At 32.0% G+C, this 20785-nt stretch overlaps 1 protein-coding gene across 1 annotated transcript; it reads right to left on the bottom strand.

Annotated features, from left to right (window-relative positions):
* Positions 1-15895: 15895 nt before the first annotated feature.
* Positions 15896-20572, bottom strand: LOC147072774 (uncharacterized). Its single transcript, XM_085945837.1, has 2 exons — positions 19668-20572; positions 15896-18151 (listed from the first exon to the last, which is right to left on the bottom strand). The coding sequence occupies exons 1-2, from the start codon at positions 20265-20267 to the stop codon at positions 17207-17209; spliced, it is 1545 nt and encodes a 514-aa protein (XP_085801963.1). The 5' UTR covers positions 20268-20572; the 3' UTR covers positions 15896-17206.
* Between the last annotated feature and the right edge of the window lie 213 nt (positions 20573-20785).

Raw genomic sequence — 20785 nt, 5'->3', positions numbered from 1 at the left:
ATCTCAATATTATTACATACTTATTAAATTTAAGCTACTTCTAGTTATAAGACAACCTAAACTTCCTCGAAGGGGAGTAAAAATATAGTGGACGTTATTCGGATATATATTTTACAATTACCTACTCCACAAACGAATATAAACACGACCTTGTTGATTAAGCCTCAATTACATTGAGCTTCTTTACGAGCTGTTTATTGGCGAATTTACAATCTGCCTGTAAAGTCGCCCAGTGTAATCATCGAATAAGCTAATAATCAGGTTGTAAACACTCTACCGAGAAAAGTTGAAAGCCGGTCAACTTTACACCCTACACATCGGCGTGTGGGCCTACTGCGTCTGCGCAGTAGAGCGCAGTACCAACCTCCCGGTAAAAAAACGAACTACGTTCTGTCAAAATAGTCGCTGGCTTGTGGTTTCTCAGCGAATAGAAAGTTTTGTGTGTAATCATCAAATCGCAGTAGCTGAATCGCCCGCTTTTAAATTTGCCAATAAACAGCTCGTAAAGAAGCTCAATGTAATTGAGGCTTTAATGAAAGCATTTGTGTAGGTTCTACCTATTCAAATATAAAATATTTTTCTGAAAAATACTACAATAATTATTGGTACCTATATTAAGACATAAAATACTCATAAATTTACCTATTAATTTTACTGTAGTCAGATTGTAGATTAAACTATATTTAATAATAATAAAAAAATAATAACTGAAGCCATTCAATTTGGTAGGTACTCATACCTACTCATTATATAGTTCTTGTTTTATTTTATTATTGGAATTGAACATTTTTTTAAGTGTTGTTCGATACAACACTTTGAAAAGGTAATTTTAAATAAATTGTGCCTTGTTTTCATTGGTAAAGTATATACTAGCATACCTACTATTCACTATACTACTCCACTTGACCGGATTTCAAGTACCCGTCCACATCCAAATTAAAAATTATATTGAAGATGTGAGTCTCAAAGAATCGAATTTCTCATCCTCGCTCGCTCAAGTGCCATTTCATCGCTTGTCTCACTTACTTTTGAGACGTAAGACAAATGACTCAAAACAATAATATCCAAACACATGGCATCATCATCACGCTGGATTAACACACATTTGCAAGGAGGTATTAATTAGCATGGCGGTACCCAGTGGGCCGCGAATTGAACCTTATAAACATATCTTTTTGTTATATTAAAATTAGGTATATCATAAAGGTCGTCTTGTATTTTGGTTAAGTATTTCACCATGATTATAAAAGATGGCAGTGTGTGTACAATATATTAAATTATTTAAAACAATCAACCACGGCTAGTAAGAGTATAAAGTACAGCGTGTATACACGCTCATTTTCTATGGCCGGCCGCGTACAAAGTTGGAGACTCTGGAAATCGATAGTGGGGGAAGGCGAGTAGCAGTGTTACTATCTACTTCTCTACAAATTACGTTGTCACTGGTAAAATTAGAAATATATTTTTTTTACCCATGTATGTATTACAAATTTTTGTGTTTACGAGGAATGGATGTTAGCCACTCCCTCAACCTATTAGTTCCATACTCTGACTCAAACACAAAATTAAAAACAATATGTGTGTTTACAAGAGCCAGGATTCGAACCTGGGACCTATGACGTTATAGGCCGACGCTCAAGCTGCTCGGCCGTCGTGGGTATGAAACATAATTAGCACTTGCTCTCTTCTGCTAGTCTTTACGTAATTCCATCACTATCGCTAGCTTGGATATTATTTCTTATTTTGTAATTTATATTGATGGATTATCTCTATAATACTAAAGATTTTTTTGGATTAAACATGTTGATTGGTTTAATATGGGTAGGTATATTATATATAATAATATATTTTTTTTAAACATTGATTTTTTTAGGAAACAGTAATGTTTTAACTTTTAATTCTTTTTTTTATATCCAACGGAGTTTTGGCATTGTCACAAATGTATGTAAGTATGTGGTTTTGTATCGTATGCCACTTATGATTTATGTTCATGATAATATGTATTATATTTTCATTAAGTATATTATAAGCGTCTGACCATAATCATTTTATAACCTATACATACACGTTCATATTCTCAGTAAAAACATATTTTCATGAACAAAATCATAAGTTTAGTGTACTGCCGTACTAAGCACAGAGGCCGTAACTGATGTATTTAGGTATTTTCATGTTTTGATGAATTTGGATTCAGCAGAGTTTTGGTATAAGATCGGTAAAAAAAAACCAGCCAAAACTGCTATATTTCCACAGAAAATTGAGTTTTTTAAAAGCCGTATATACGCAGTATGAGGAAAAACACAATAAATACTAAGCGGTTCGGTCGTAACTGACATTTACTAAAGGATTTAAGACGTATCTGACACAGATACGGCTAATATCCTTTAGTTTTTCGGACTTACGGCTGAACTGGCCTAGTATCGCTGTTGTTACGGCCAAATTGCTTTAGTAATAATACCATATTTCGATCGCTATTGCGTGACTGCAAAAGCCGCATTCAACATTTGACTGTTACTCAGTGTGAACCTAATGATTCTATAACCGTGTATTGATTCATTTTTTGTTGATAACTGCAGTAATAATATCTTATATTTGTTTTGAAGTGTATTATAATTGATTACTTCGACTTTGGTTGATTTACGCACAGTAAGTAAATATTTGTTTTTTTACGTAGTCGAAAGTTTTACCTTAAAAATATCATACAGGTTCGCTGCCGGTGGCACCGGTCGGAGACACCTGGTCACTCATGTTGCTGTGATATTTGATACTTTTCATAACATGTGAGCACCAAACCCATAAAAGCAATTAGTGAACCGTTAAATTTCAAATTTATGGGTCAGGCTCGAACTGTGTAAAAATAGTTTGGACCATTTTTCAATGGCGACATTCACAAAGCCTACTTGAATGTTACCAATGTGTTGGTAGTGTGAAATGTTTTGTAATTTATGAGTTACAATAACTCCTTATAACAAATACCTCTCACCGTCAAGTTTAAGTTATGGTGCCTCCGGTTGCGACTAATAAAAAAATATTATGAAAATGGTTAGTCATCAGTTAGTTTCGTCTACTTGACCTCAATTTTATGTTTTTGTGGATTGGCACTCGGATTATTCTATATTACAAAAGGTGTAGTATTATATTAAATGTAATAGGCATCATGTTTACAAATAGAAATTGTTGAAAAAGTAATCTTACTTTCAATACATAAAATAAATAAAAAGCATACGGAAAGGTCATACTTGCATGACATGGTACAAGTTATCGCAAATAGAGGACAAAATACTTTAACATACAAAAAAGACATTTGACGGACCACCGGTTGAATTGAACTTCTTATCTGCAAAAGTATTAAAATCCAGTATACCTTTTCCTAATATTATTAATTAGAACTCCAATTGGAATAACTAAAGAAAAAAAGGATAATATTATATCTAAATTAATCGACTCTGGAAAAGGTATTATTCCAAATAACCAAATGAAGTTTTGGAAAGATTTGCCTGTTAACTCTAAACAACTTTTAGGCAAAATATTGATTTATATGATTTTCAAATTATTTAAGTATATTATATTGTTTTAATTCCATTTTTTATTTTTACTTATTTTAGACATTAATTACAACTAACTACTTTCAAACTTATGACTGCTTTTCTGTTGTTATATTTATTTTTAATAAATTGTCTTACAATATAATGTTAAGATCATAAACCATATTATTTTATTATCCTAAATATTATTCTATCCCATTTACTCCGGAATTCTTGTGTGAAAAAAAGATATCTGATATTAATGGGGGGAAAATGTAGATACGGCCATATTACCTTAGTAAGGTCTAAGAAATGATTTGTATGAAGGAGGCCGTAAGTGCATTATTTATGTGAAAAATGACAGATATAAGATTTTTAAGGGATGTTAACAAATCTTACACCAAAATAAAGCATTATAGGCTTATAAAATAAACCAAAAGTTCTACAGTAGAAGCAGCAAAAGTAAAATAATGTGCGAGATCGTTTCTCCCACTTGCCTAAAATGCAGATGCGTGCTTAGTACGGCAGTGTAGCACATGGTAGAAAACCACAAATTTCAGTTTCATTGTATGGATGGCCTCTTAGTTGGGTATATTTTAATTTGATTCAAATGAATGTTATAATATTAAAATGTCTACCTACCCTTCTGCAACCTTCGCCACGTCATCTCCATTGTGGAACACATAAAATATCTCTCCGCCAACTGGGAAAATGGTTATAACCCACCAGATGAGAACCCGGTAGAACAAATGGATCCAGAATATAACAGACAACATCGGATATTCGTTGTACCACTGCCCGAAGAATTTGAACCAATACACGTGGATTGAGATGAACCTGTCTGGATGCATGTCCGGTGTCGGTTCAATATACATCTTGGTCTCCATCTTTAGTCAGGTTTGATATATTACCTACTACAATCATCGACAAAAAATGGTATCAAATTATAGAACACCCTAAAAAAGTAAGTATCTCATTTCTCTTTAATATAATATTATACTTGGTTTATGTATTTGAAAAAGAAAGCATAATAAAATTATAAAATAAAGTTAATAATTCAATCTAAAATATAGTATATCGACTTTTTTTAGTGCTAAAACCTTGTATATTATTAAGACTTTAGTGTGCACATAGATGGTTTTGAATAGGCAACGATTATAGATTTAATAGAATTAATATACTTACCTAACGCGGGTAACCAAAATAACTACAGCTCACTTATAAAATTTTGGTGAAGTCAAAATAGTAATTGTATTCTTTTAGTGAAAAGAAAATGCTTTTATAAACAAAATATAATTACCTACAGATCTAATTAAGAAGCATTGCCGGAGAGTGATTAATATTCTGGGTATTAATTTATAATAAAATATCTAAATTAATGTATAGTAGAACAAGTAGAACCTTGATTATTCAGATTAGTTGAGGGTGAAAGTAGTAAATTTGGATAGTCGAAAAATAATATGCTAAAATCTATTATTCTTGCAGAATAAACCTTTTTTATGTCGATTGATAACCATAAACAAACCAGATAGGTAATTCCGGTTCAACTGTATAAATAACTAACTATTCTTTCTTTCTCGTCATGCACTTCATGTCTGAGAATCGTGATCATTCTGGATCATCCTTCTCCGATTTGCCTTATCCTCTGAAAGCGTTGTGGTAGATGCTATGCTAGCTGAATAGCTATTAGTTTTACTAATTACTTTCATTTTGTACAATTATACAATTTAAAAGAATTATTTATCCAATGTATACAACTGAATAAATGATAACTCGGTGAATATAATGTTATGTATTATAAAACATATCCATCTACCAAAATTACAATGTAAATATTTCATAACTTAATAATCTCAGGGCAAAGCAAAAGAAGGATGATGACCGTGGCTTTTGAGATGTCTTTGTATTTGTTAGAATGAGTCGGGAGAAAATTACTCCAACCATTTAACGTGACAACAAAGTGATGGATGTGTGAGGAACAAATAGTTTGGACCAAAGATATTGGTGAATTAATTTTCATACAAACTGAGTAGAGTGCTTGCAGAGTTTGAAAGGCTGTATAGTACAATGGCTTCTTATGTCAAACAGTAATATGTATACTTTAACTTCCTTTTAATAGGGAACACCACAGAGGAAAGGTTTTAAGGAATATATATATATATTAACGTATGAAAAATATGAAAAACAACTTTTAAAGTGGATTACCTAACCCAGACGTGTATTATTGCACTTAATGAGTTTTAATTCTCCTACTACGTACTACGCCTTTGACTTTAACTAAACAAAAAATATGAAACTTACCTGGTTACTAATCATTGACACTTTTGATTAAAAATTCTTTGTATATATTTTCCCCAATTAGAGGTGCCTTTAATTAAATAAAAACAGAAAAACTTGAATATCAAACAAACGATAACTACTGTCAATTAGCTTTGAAGATATAATTAACGTAAACCACATTGGCTATATTATAATCACAAGACTCCCTCATTAAGGTCTTAATGAAATATACAAGTAAATAAAAAATTTACCGGTATAGCGGCAGTTTTCAGTGGAAATAAAAAAAAAAACAATTTTTACTATGACAACATAAATAAGCCATTAGACATAATGGGACTGGTCGAGTTTCAATTCATGATTGTAAATATTTAAAGGAGAAATTAGAACGTCAATAATTGAGCCCTTCATCGGAAAAAGAGCATTGTCTCGATAAAGCTAGTTTTCAGAAACCAAGTTCAAATGATAATCACCCAAAAATCATTATTATTTAATTTCGACAAAAGACGAATGGTGAATGGTGATGTACATTATATCAGTGATGAAGGGTGGAGGTAGGCTGTTAAGATCCGCCATAAACAGAGCACATTAAACTTTTTCAGACATACATATTTGTTTTCATTGAAATAAGACTAAAATTTACAGATAATGTTGGTTAGTTTTTAAAATTCAATTAAACCGTGAGAAACCAAGCCATAATAGATAATAGTCAAAAAATACATGTCTATCTATAAAATATCTAAAATTATGCAATTAAATCATACATAACTTTGAATATTTTATAAATAGAATAATATTTTTTATTTATTATTGTTTGGTTAGGCAGGGCAAAATGAATTTAAAAAAATAATTAACAATATGTGTAATATGTATTTTTAATCCAACGAAAACAAATAACTATGAATGAAAAAGTGTGCACAATTTTGTCGTATTGCCCAAATTAGGCCAAAACTATTATGGTTTCGTTTAGGTAGGGTTTAATTGATTTTTAAAAAATAACTAACACTATCTGTAAATTGTAGTCTTAGTTCAGTAAAAACAAATACATATGACTAAAAAAGTTTAGTGTGCACTATTTATAGCGAATCTTAACAGCCTACCTCCACCCTTCGCCACTGCATTATATAGCACAAGGTATTTGAACTAGTGCGTCATGTTTCATTGCTTTTATGTCTAAATGAAGATATCAGGATAATGCTAGTTTTCCAGATATGTGATCGATTGATTATTATTGTATAAGCAATGTAGTGAATTTTTTACTCGTAATAAAATGATGCATCAAATTACAAAAACCAATAAATCCACAATCCATGAGTGGTAAGTCATATTTTTGGTTTCAATTTTAGTTTCGATCACGTTTTATTTTCAAATTATAATAATCTGCCGATTTATATTAACTGATAAAACACCTCTTTGTAATACGTGAAAAATAAAATTGGACATCAATTTATATTGTTTTAAATAATATCTTGGTTTCTGTAAATCGTTAGGTCAAGATTTAGATAATTACATATTGTACTTATCATTACATCGTACCCCATATCGTGCCATCATACAGTGGTAACCGATGGTAGTATAGAACAACAGGGACACCCTAAAACCTACCGGCTAGACAAACTCATAGAATTCAATAAATGTACGTAGCAGCGAAGAACTAGAGATCAAGAAAAGGAAGAAAAAGCTAGGGGAAGCCTTCATCCATCAGTGATCAACCCAAGCTAATCAACATATAATAAGTACATATTTTTTGTTAAATTTTGACCATAGTTAGGTATTACACACCTCATATTTGTGATTCAAAGCTAATTTCAGTAAAATCTAAGTTGTCTCTTCAACGCTTTCATTGTGACAGCAGCGCATTACAACATCTTACCAACACTCAGAGCAACCGTGTGATGAACTTCGAAAATAGATGCTTGAGGTCGATACGTGATGTACAGTATGACAACACTCCACGACCAGAGAGAGACCTTGGGCTTGACTCGGCCACATTCAACAGATGTCAAAAGAGACTCAATTTGGCCTGTCTCTTCTTTAAGATAACCAGATTTCTGCTGTCACGTGTATATATGAGACTGCTAACACACAACGTATTATAACATGTATACAAATAAAACCGAAATATAAAGTCACAACAGATAAAATAGTATTTATATTTTAATAGAAAAGATATTGAAATGATTACATACATACATTCGATATTGCAATATTCGATACAATAATTAATGTTGTAGTATTAAATAAAAGAGAATAATAATAATAGAAAATAATAATTGATAGTAGGTAGAATATTTTCAGACTGAGTAGGTAAAATAAAATAAAAACTGGTTAAAAGTACCCACATACTTGGTAAATTTGCAAAACGATATTTGGACCTTATTATACATTAATAGATCAAGTTGTGACAGTTCAGGCAATACATACAATCAGCAAAAACATAGTTTTGAGAATTTTATAAAAAAGTATAGGAACCACATGCATAGAATGTCGATATTATAATATAAAACTGACTAATTAGTATCCTTCTGCATAGATATTTTCTAAAACAACCGATAACATGGCAATGATGCTTTATGTGATAAAAATTATTGCCTTTTTTTTAAATGACAGTTTTATGTTAATAATAAAAATATTTTTAAATTGACTGGTGTATGAAAACTGCACAATATTCAATAAACAATAATTTAATGGTTGCATTATCAGTGGTTAATTTAATAATTGAATGAACCACAGATAGTTACATGTGTAGCGGTATTTGAACAATACTTATTGAATACATATGTTCCAATACTAGTAAGTATTGTAACATACGAGGGTGGGTCAATAAGTCCTTAGAAAAGCCGACAGGTGGCGCGACTAGTACTGTAAGCGGTTTGTTTTCATGCAGCGGCACTACCGATTCAGTATGCTGCGAAGTTTCAATCAGATTGGTCGGGTTGTTGTGTGTTTCTCGTACATTTAAAAAAAAAATTTGCTTGTGGAAAATGGAAAAATGGAAAATGGAGAAAATTGAGTTTAGAGCTGTTATTAAACATTTTAATATAAAAGGGTTAACAGCAAAAGAAATAAAAAATGAGTTGGATTTAGTTCACGGCATATCTGCTCCTTCACTTGCAACTATTTATAACTGGTTAAATGAATTTAAACGTGGTCGTACATCAACAAAGGATGAACCACGCTCAGGACGTCCTGTAGAGGTGACTACACCAGAAATGATCAATAAAATCCACGATATGGTGTTAAGTGACCGAAGATTAAAGTTGAGTGAGATAATTGAGGTTACAGGGATCTCAAAAGGTAGCGTCATTTCTATTTTACATGACAAATTGGGCATGAAAAATATTTCTGCAAGATGGGTGCCGCGTTTGCTCACAGTCGACAATAAACGCAATAGGGTGGTGGCCTCTAAAGCCCTGTTGTCGCTCATGCAACGCAATCCGGATGAATTTTTTCGTCGCTTTGTGACTGTAGATGAAACATGGATACACCACTATACTCCCGAGACGAAAGAACAGTCAAAGCAGTGGATTGCGAAAGGCGAACCATGTCCAAAGAAGGCGAAAACCGTAAAATCAGCTGGTAAGGTTATGGCTACTGTATTTTGGGATGCACGTGGAATTATTTTCGTTGACTATTTGGAAAAAGGAAAAACAATAACAGGGGATTATTATGCATCTTTATTGGACCAGCTAAAAAACAAAATTGAAGAAAAACGGCCTCATTTAAACAGGAAAAAAATCCTCTTTCATCAGGACAATGCCCGTGTTCACACATGTTTACGATCAATGGCTAAAATTGAAGAATTGAAGTTCGAATTGGTCGACCACCCACCGTTTTCGCCAGATTTAGCCCCCAGTGACTTTTTCCTTTTCCCAAACTTAAAAAAATGGCTAAGTGGACAACGTTTTTTTTCAAATGAAGAAGTCATCGATCGGACAAATGCTTATTTTGAGGACCTTCCGAAAACTTATTTTTCTGACGGTTTAAAAAAAATTGAGAAACGTCTAACCAAGTGTATTGAGCTCCAAGGAGATTATGTTGAGAAATAAAAAAAAAATACAAAAATAAAAACTGTTTTAATGCTTTTTTCTAAGGAATTATTGACCCACCCTCGTATGTTAATTATTGACTTATGCGTATAGTAATGTCTATCTGATTTCAATTGATTAAATAATATAATTAATCATTTAATACTGCTAATCTTTCAGGTTTGTGTAGATAATTCGTACTCATAATAATTTGTCACTTCTATATTGTATAAAAACCATATTATTTATTTGATTTCTGTTTACGAAACGTAATTAGATAACAACTGTCACTTTTTCTCTATTTTCATTATGTACGCATTACTCGACTTACGCATACGTCTATGTATTTAAATAGGTACTACTATGCATTAGGCCCTTATTGTGTATTAAAAACCAACATTCTGGCATGTTTGCTCTCTGATTTGTCAGATTCAATAATTTGGCACATTTAGCAAATTTGACCTGTGTATTAAAAATATATTTAAAAAATCCATTGGCATATTATTTAAGTCAAAATAATTGTCATTTCTGCCTATAGTGATAGTGACTTTTGCCTGAACGACGTCGACATGATGTTTTCAAAAAAACTAACATAGGTACTTAATTGGTTTTAATTGACAATTAATTATTAAAAATGCATGTTATAATTCAAAACCAGCATGAATCAATATTGTCGACTAATTAAATTTTATCATTAATATAAAAGTTGTCCCTAATGACATTTTTTCTTTGTTAATATGACACTTGGTTTACAAATGAAGAAGGGGGTCCATTTAATTTACTATTAATTACATACATACTTTGTTTGAGTAGGAATTTCCAAGAGAAATAAGGTTTATGTGAAGCCAATCAAATCAATATTTAGAAGTCTAATAGGATAAAGATTAGATAAAAAATAATCATTAGAGAATATTATGCATGTAGTATAAAATTTGCCAGTTCAAAATATTTATAGAAGAGTAAAATCAGTTTAAATACAATAAATAATGCCGTCACAATGGCCGAGCGCTTACCGCGTCGGCTTATAATGTTGTGGGTCCCGGGTCTGGCAAATTGACATGTTATTTTTCAATCTGTGTTTAGACCAGAGTATGGACCTAATAGATTGAGCAAATGGCTAACATCCATTTTTCATAACAACAAAAATTTGTTAACACAACCTCCACACGCCAAGGTAAAGGTAAAAAACATGTTTTGAAAATTGAATAAAATCATTGAATTTATTGGAATCGAAATGTAATATTCGGAATGATTTCATGATAATAATGTGTTATTTTTTACATAACAAAATTCATTTTATTTAAAATAATTATATAACAAAGTACTACGTACACACAGAGCCGTAGTGAGTGTATTTTTGGCATTCCACAAGTTTTTTAAAGTACCTACAAATAATATTCCCAAATAATTTTATAAAATTAAACGATAATTATTGAACATTGTACAAACTGCTCAAATGCTATATCAAAACTGTTTTCGAATATTTATATACATTTATGAACATTTAATATATTCTGATACAGATGTCCATGTATTTTTGTATTCCAGCGCAGATAGAAAACATTGTTCAAATAGATACAGATGTTCTTGGTCTAGACTTGGCTTTATAATGTATTGGACTTAAACAACAATATAAAACAAAGCACTATTTTTAAAGCTGGTTTTACAGAGTAATCACAAAAATAAAAACCATTATTTTTTTTCTGTGCCAAAAATATTAAAATTGATTCATAATGATTTAATCATTGCAAGTGAATTGAGTAAATTGTTGTAGACTTGTAGAGTTACATCAATATTTTTTAACAGTTTTTAATTTACTATAGCTACTCACAGAGGCATTTCCGACAGGGAATATTCAAAATATTGTCAATAAAATATCTGTATTTCAAAAAACTTTCTCAAGATCCCTTTGACAAATATTATGTTTCCATTTGGAACATATTGTCAGATTTTAAAATACTGTGCTCATAACAATGTGTCAAATGCTTGTAAAGAATATCGATAAAATAAACGCTTTGCGTGGCGTCCCCTCCGCTTTAGTGCATTACGCATTTGCCAGCCATATCACTACGGCCCTGTATATACAATACAATGGTATATATACGGTACTTAATTATACAATGATGCAATAATAAAATAAATAAAAAAGTAATGCTTCAAGGAATGTTAATGTAAGAACAATTTGTAAACAATAATGTCACTTATACAACAAGTTGCTTTTGTCAAATCAGGTAAGATTAGAAATCGGTTATAATTTTATTTTAGTGTTGCCTTACAATTTTCTGAAGGAAAGGACAAAGATACCTATGAGTATGGGCATAATGCACTGTAAGTGTATAACCATAGTAAGTGAAAAATTTTCGATTTTGAGTTTTAAATGTGAAACAAATTAATAAACGAATATGGCATAATATTATACCTACGTATGAATCAAATATTGTCGTTACATCTTAGAAACCCTATTTTTCTTGTAATAAATGAAATCTATAAACCCTAATATCTACAAACTATGTCATTTGCACTTACTATGGTTTTACACTCACAGTACGATAATTCTAGTTTCAAAAAGTTAATAAATGTATAAACCAAAATGTTGGTAAATCTGATTTATTATTCCTTGTGCATTTCCCACAAGGATTTATATACCTCTGCTTTAGTTTCTTTGCACACTGAGTCCTGCATATACAGGAAGTCTCATAGACAGTATGCGCTGAGATGTGTGTAGAGATATTATGCAGTTTTGCTCAATCACTAAACATTGCAACATATTGCACGTTTTTGCCTAGTTGTGCGAGGACACTCAAGCAATACGATTTTTTAAATTCAATATCTTTGTTTCTAGAGTGGTTTTAAAGTAATGATAAATGCATTGGGTTTATAATATTTAACCAAGTCAAAAATGGTTGTTATGTGGCTATAAACATTATTGTAATACCCATACAACAAAATCAATCAAATACAGATTAGTATGCAGTTTAGTACAAGCCAATGACATTATTAAGACGCACTCAATACAGTAGCTAGCAAGTAAATTCGCATGTATAGGTAGACATCACGCAATTTTCATTATGCGATATCACGCATCGTGAATTTATAGCAATATGACCTTTATTGTAATGGCGTTAGAGCAGTGTTTCTAATGTCAATGTTCATTTGAGCGAACCCGTTCGAACCGAGCCATTCGGCAGACCCAACAAAAAGCATCAGGAATTTATAGCAATATCATCTTTATTGTAATGGCGTTAGAACAGATTATGCCATTCGGCAGACCCGACAATAAAGTGAGTGTCATTTTCTTTTCCAGATGATTCGTCCATATTAATGTCATTGTTACAAGCATATTAATAATGCTAATTCTTTGAGAAAATTATTACAAAATTCATAGGTTATTTTCAATTATGTAATATGTAAAACTATACATACACAGGTAATACATTTTACCTGGAATGATTAAAATGAAAATAATAATAATTATATTTGATATGTATGTATATATTATGTACGGTCATGGTCATATTATGTATGCATTCATTTAGATATGAGTTATTCGCAAATGGCTGAATTAAAATAATCCGTGCAGCAAGCTCAATACACGATTGTTTGTTCGCCATCTAGAAATTTAGTCATTTCATCAATCAGCCTAAAGACATAATAGCAGTAAGAAATGATTCTTACTCTCTCGCTGACTCAAGAATCAGTTGCGATTGATTGATCATATTTTTTGTATTGAAATACAGATGGAAGATAGTACGAATGATTTATATCGTTCATGAGCCGCAACAGGTGTCTCGTGATTCAAATGAACGAATCGCCAAATATTACCAACACAAAGTTTCCTATTCATATTTAACAGAGTCATTTCTCATCACTAAATCCATTTTTTGTTAAGAGTGAATTAAGTATTAATCCTCGTAATTTGGTTATTAATTTTAACCGACTCATGTTGTTTACCTAACAGATATTATGATAAATGACTAGTGAAGTGTAGTTAGTGAAACAATATACATATTATCTTTATAACCATGACTGTACAGGTATAATTTTTAATGTGTAATAAAATATAACAGATGAAATTAATATTATGAGTATAATTATTATAGTAACTGAATGTCATAAGAAAATATAATATGGATTATATTTTTTGTTTATACTGTTAAAACTTACTAAACAAATACAACTTAAAAGCATATATTAGTCATAAATAAGTGTGCATGAAATGCCTACTTAATTATTTATTGGCCTATTTTGTTTGTATATTATTTTTTTGAATAGGAAGAATAAATCAATGTATTAAGGACAAAAATTATAAATTCAGTCATAATAATAAATGCATACTTTATTATGACTACGACTGTACATACTAAATAATAGAATTAAAATAAGATAATATTAATTCATATCTCTTTCCTTTAGCTGTAAAAATAAAAACTACTTTTATTTATATTTTTTATGAAAAAAAAAGCAACCACAAAGTGTTGTGGATGGTGTTGAATAAAATTATACACTTTTTTGATGTATGATTGTGCTTTAATATGACGCAATGAAAAATGTGCAAGTGATAAACGGTCACGATGCGTTCTGGATGATTTTAAATGGTCACAGTTGAATGGTAGAACCAAATCTTACTGAGTTAAAGAAATCAAAATGTTTAAAGAATGATAAAATTCCATCCAGTCAACCAAATATAGAAGACACATATGATTTCAACATTGCTTTGACGTGGTTGTGGTGCTTTTTTAGTACGTTGACTGTTTTCCTTGTTTGGGCGTAACATAATATACAGGTAATATTCATTCATCGGGAGTGAATACGTTATACATATCACAATCGATTAACAAAAAAAAAATGTCTCGCACTTGTTTTGACATGTGCCACATACCAGGGGATCATCAAGATTGAAATCATGCACATACGATTTATGTAGCTTAGTTACGAGTGACCTTTTTGTAATAGGGAATAAAATGAATCATATATTTTTTTAATTTATTGCAAAGTTACATTACATTTATTTCAGGTATGACATTTATTTTATTAATTTGTTTATGAATAATGTATTTTCATATGTAAAATGGCAAAAATTCGCTAATCACGACGGTGCCCAATGTGTATTCTACCCGATCAACAAAGGGGTTACCTGCATATGAGTGTAAGTTAATGTATTAAAAATAAACAATAATTTTTATTGATTAATTCTGGGTTTCACATGTAAATCTTAGTTTTTGCCCAAAATGCAAATATTGTAGATTTCCAATATTTCATCAAACCATTATATTTATGTCAGGCTCTGAAAACACCCGAGTTATAAATTAATAAACTTAAAGGAATCTGAATTTAGATACCAGTCTATTAAAATTTCTTATGGAGGACAATGTATTGGGTCAGCACTAAATATTCACTGACCGAATTGTAACTGCGTTACCTACTAAAGTACAATCATAACGTCTTGTTAGGTTAGGTTAGGTTTTCTTTGTATTTGTATGTAAACTATATACTAAATAAATGATACAAAGCGAGGCTATGTATAATAAAGGGAGACACCCATCCGGTCAGATGCTATTTTTCCGGATATGTAATAGACTAACACATTGAATGTAGTTTGTGACAGTTAGAAGAGATGGAGACATTTGCAGAAGACGATCAGGACCCACGGTAGGTTGTAGTACTGATTTTGAACCAGAAATGTACTTAGTACTAAAAAAATATATTTCATATTAAGCATCCTAAGATAAAAAAAGATGTAATAGAAACAAAATTCTAATATCAAGTGAATTGATTGATAACTGATTTTTGATATGAACAATTCAACAAAAATAACTAAATTCTGACAGAATTTAAAAATAAATCCATTATAAAATTATTATGGACGCTACTTAACAGTTATTAGACAAATAAAAAATATATCTATGAAGAAATAGATTCACATACAATCTAAAATACTGAATTATATTAGGAGTCAATCAAAACAAACTCACCTAATTTCTTATAGGCTTTTGAAAGGAAAGATATGAGTTTGTATTTTTCTGTGACTCATATAGAATACAGTTTTCAAACATGCACTTTTTTGTTAATAATTTACAAAGACTTCTATTCTCACATAAAGGCCTACTAAGACTTAGTTTAGCTTTTTTTATAATTAAATATATTTAAGGCTAGAATACTTCAATGGCCGACAATATTATTAATATCAATTATTAGATCTCACACACCACACTGTTTTTGTATAAGCATCAGCGGTTTATATTGTTCATAGGTGATTTTAATATATTGGATGATTAATGAACTCATGCAAACATTTTCAAAAACATAGAAAGGTGATAAGAAATTGAATATGTATGTATTACTTAAAAAACCATATCATATTCTCACATATCCGGCAGAATACAATAAATTGCACACCTGTAATCAATTACTGTTAATAATAATGATTATTATTCATGCCAATATACATTTAGGATTTATCCTAAAGGATTCCCCTTGACTACGAGAGACAAAGGTAAAAACAATGCCTGTTTTGATTTACCGATGTAAAACTGCTATCAAATACTGCCAGCCTTTTCACTGCCAGTCAATTTTTACTAGTTAGGCTAGCTATTATTAGAATAAAATAATTCCCTTAAAAAATATGAAATAGGAACAGAATGATAAATATTTGTGAAAACTTACCAAATCAACATGTTTCTCGTGAATATATTCACACTAAAATGATAAATATTGTTTAAAAAATATAAACAGTTTATTCAGAAGTTATGACGTTTACAAGAACGCACGAGTTAATCGTCCATGGCTTTGACGAGTTTACTCGGCTCTGGCAGTGATCAGGCGGTGAACATTGAATTCATATTCAGGCATAAGCAAATATAAGCAGTCAAAAAACAATAATTTATGTCCAGTGTTTCCCAAACATGCAACATACTAGATTCCCCGTTTAGAAACAGATTTTGGTTGCGTACCCCTATTCTAAAAATTTCATTTTTTTAGACATAGATGTAGATGTAAGATTTTACAATGTTTTCTATTTTCAGAATTGCTGTAAATAGAAATTTACGTACCCCTTCAAATGTTTCAGGTTGGGAAACAATGATCGATGACGTGAGAATTTAAGTGACATTATCATATAGTAATTACAGATATATTTCAATAAAGATAAAACATTTGGCCGAGGATTCCAGTATTTTGAAAAAAAAACTAGTATTTCTTACATGGCACAGTATCTACATACTTTCATTAGATACACTGGCCATTATTATTTGAAATCTATATTTACCAACTAGATGTCATCACATTAAATTATCTAAACCTTTCTATGTCATATATTTTAGATATAATTTAGTTCATTATTCACAACAGATTATTTGATAAAGATCGTTTTAAACGTAGCTAACCGTAATCGACACTGCCGAAAGAAGTAAGGCCTTTATTTTGAATTGCGAATGAAACAGCGGCATCCATAAAATCAAAATGCTCTTGCATTTGTTCATCGGACTCGAGAAAATCGTTCTTAACCTGATCGTCACTCTCATCATCGGAGCTGCTGTCCTCCGGCTTCTGATTCAAGCACGATTCCGGACTTTTTGGAGGTTCACCACTCGGCACTGTCTCTGGTACTATATTAGGAACTGATTCGGAGTTGGAACTACATTCGTGAGTTCTAGAAGGTAAAATCGGACACACATCTATATTGTGATCTCTCCTGTGGAACGGTATACCGGATACCGCGTGATTTCTTCGCGTGTGTACATTCCTACAGTTACATGAACTCGGTAAATGCCTCAAAGAAGAGGTATCCACATTGGGAATATTATCAGGAGACAACATACCTTCAAAAATGGGCCGTTTTAAACTATTCCGTAAATTAAAACTCGGCACCGTGTGCGTTGGACTACTTCTACTCTTAGAATTATCTTCAGGAGAACTCTCCGTGTCGCTCAAGCATTCAAAATCGGTCACAGGTGGATCATTAGATGTGTTATCATCATTATCATTACTATTGAAAGAGTTCAGACAGTTTTCTCGGATGAATATGGAATCGGACAGACTCCTATGTCGTATGGCACCGAATCCTCTGCCCAGAGGCAGATTTAAAATACGCTCTCTTTCGGGTTCTCTTAAATTATTGGGGTTACTGTTGTGGAGTCCGTGCGCTGATATGGCCATCAGAATGCCTTCGTTTTCCACACGGTTGTCTGCCGGAAGGAACTCAAAGAATTGCGCCACGTCCAGAGCTAAGGCGGAGTGACGGTTGTTCTCGAACGGCGGCATTGGAGAGACAAACCAGGATTCCAGGACACGGTTTATTGTATTGTCAACAAAGCCTTTCGCCAGCTGAAATCATACATCAATAAATATGAATGGAAGATGAATATGAAACCTATTATTAAATTATTAAGTAATTAACAGATTAATAAAAACATATTTATAAGTAATATTCAATTATGTTCGAATTTATGTTTTTTTACAATTACTGATCTTCGCTACCTTACGAAGAGGTTTATAATTTTTTTTATGAGAAGTGATCGTTAGCTATTTGCTATACCTATTAGGTCCATGCTAAGAATTCAAGCCCACATTGAAAAACAACATGAATTTATCAGACCCCACTCCCACTTCATAGATACTTTACCACTCGTCTATTCACACGGCTCACGAAGGTTACACAGGTTTACCGTGGGGGTGACAGCTATGCCTCGGTCAGGTGGTATTGACTTTGATAGTATGCAAGTGAAAGAGGATGATGTAGAGAAACAGAGCAAGGATGTAGCCCTGTCTGATTCACGGTCGTGCCCCGAATCATTCTGTGAGTGTCGGCAATTCTGATACCGCATTCGCTATTTGTGTGATGAAAAATAATGTCTGTTGTATAGTCGGAACATTGTTTATAATTATTTATGTATTAACAGGTCCAATTATTCATCAAATTTATAATAAAATTGTTCGTGGCTATATATGGTACAAGTGTCGAGAATAATGATAGTATATTTTCTGTCATCTAGATATGTATATATTCTCGGTTACTTACGACTTCTAGGAGATTAGACGCAAGTGAGCCCAGCGCATCACAGGCGTCTGTCCAATGGTTTCTGTCATTCAATTGCATTGAATAAACATTCATCAAATGGCATTTTATCAATAATAAATAATACTAACACATGAAAAGTGATATCCCATCTTTCTTGGAGTGTTTAGTAGATTTTTTTTACAATTTTTAACTAGGCACATTGGCATTTTGTAACACAATAATAACGGCGGAGTCGAAACCTGACAGTCAGAAATTTTGTATGGGCAGACCCAGCGGTGTCGCCAGACCGCTTGCAAGAATGCTCATTTGAGCGTAGGATACCGATATTAAAATATGAATTTCGCCATCCGGCAGACCCGACACAAAGTGAGTGTTATTTTATTTTCCAAATGCTTCGTCCATATTAATGTCATTGGTTGAGATATAACATCTAGATAGGGGCTGTTGTCCCAACAAAACATTAGTTTTTAGTACAAATAACAATTACTTAATATAGACTTGAATATTTTGTTATGAACAAAACTACCACGGTCTTTAATTTATATTTCTTTAGTGAAATGTATGACAAAATAAGGTAAAACTACTTAATTCCAAAATCTCAGAATTCACAATATTTTAAATCTTTGGATTTCGACATTAATAAATTGAGCAAAATTCCCGCATTCAGAATCCCAGGATTACTGGGAATGATAACCTAACCCAACAAATAATCCAGTATATCGGCTATTTTCGAAATACGTTTGCCGGTGGCTTCTACTAAGTAGACAATAGCCTTTTCGTCCTGCACAACATCCACTGCAGTAAATAATATAAAAAATTCACCTGTCTCGCTTGCCACCTCGCTAAGTAATGATCTTCTGTCTTGAACGTTTGCTGCGTCATCGACAACATCGACAGTGAGTTCATACCGTCATCCCCAGAAGGTTTCGAACTCTCCGGATCATTCTGCGATATGCTAATATATACATTTTTCTTTAATCCTGACGCACTTTCTTCGGATGGCACGTAAACTGGATAAGAAACGGAGCTACTAGGGTTAGGGGAGATACTTTCAGTAAGTTTATTTGCCGGTTTACTGTTTGTATCTAACGATTCAGCATTTGTATCCAATCCTAACCCGCTAAAATCTTGTTTTAATAGGTAATCACCGAGTATTTCTAAATTCTCTTCTGCTTTACATGTCGTGTCACTTTCTGGGGCGTCACTAGGCGGTGTAATATCACTTAAATCTGTAGGCGTAGTGATTATCTCAGGGATATTCTCTTGGGACTCGGCACTAGGGCCTTCTTGGTCTCGCAAATGGTACTTTCCTTTAACCTGCCAGGCGAATCTTGCCTTTTTCAGAGGTCGTTCTGAATCAGACATTTTGTTGCTGGCACCTGGTTTTTTGCACGATGACTCACCCGGAATACGACAATCCATCTTTCTCCCTGGTGTCCCTTTCGAAGAAATTATATTAAAACATTATCGGACACGATTTTGGTGCAATCCAATTTGTAAACAAAATTCTTTTGAACTGTCAATCAATGACAGTTACTAATTAATCACATACTTTTAACGTCATAGTAATTTATGTTACAAAATTAACACGAAACTACAGTTCCGGCTTCTAGTATATATTATTGCACGTATTATTACAAATTAAACCCATATTTAATGGTAAAATATAATAAATTTACTTTGAAAACTATGCAACTGCACCCAAAAATATTTTCTTTTCTCTTTGTATCGATTTCACTTTCGTAATGTGTTAGAGCTACCGGAAATATTGAGATAGGAATTTGACTTGAGTTAAAAAGAGACAAACAAAATGTCGCGTGTCTGAGAACAAGTTTAACGGTAAAGCAGAAAACTGTTCATATTTTTGTTGAAAAGCTTCTTCTAAAAGCTTTACACTATTGTACATAGGTGTTAATGTCAGTATTAAAAATGATAAAGTT

This window comes from Rhyacophila brunnea, unplaced genomic scaffold (genome assembly GCF_057557595.1).
Source record: "Rhyacophila brunnea isolate RB1 unplaced genomic scaffold, BYU_Rbru_1.0 scaffold_19, whole genome shotgun sequence".
NCBI lineage: Eukaryota > Metazoa > Arthropoda > Insecta > Trichoptera > Rhyacophilidae > Rhyacophila > Rhyacophila brunnea.
Note: the sequence above shows the minus strand (reverse complement) of the source record. Positions and strands in the feature narration are given on the sequence as shown.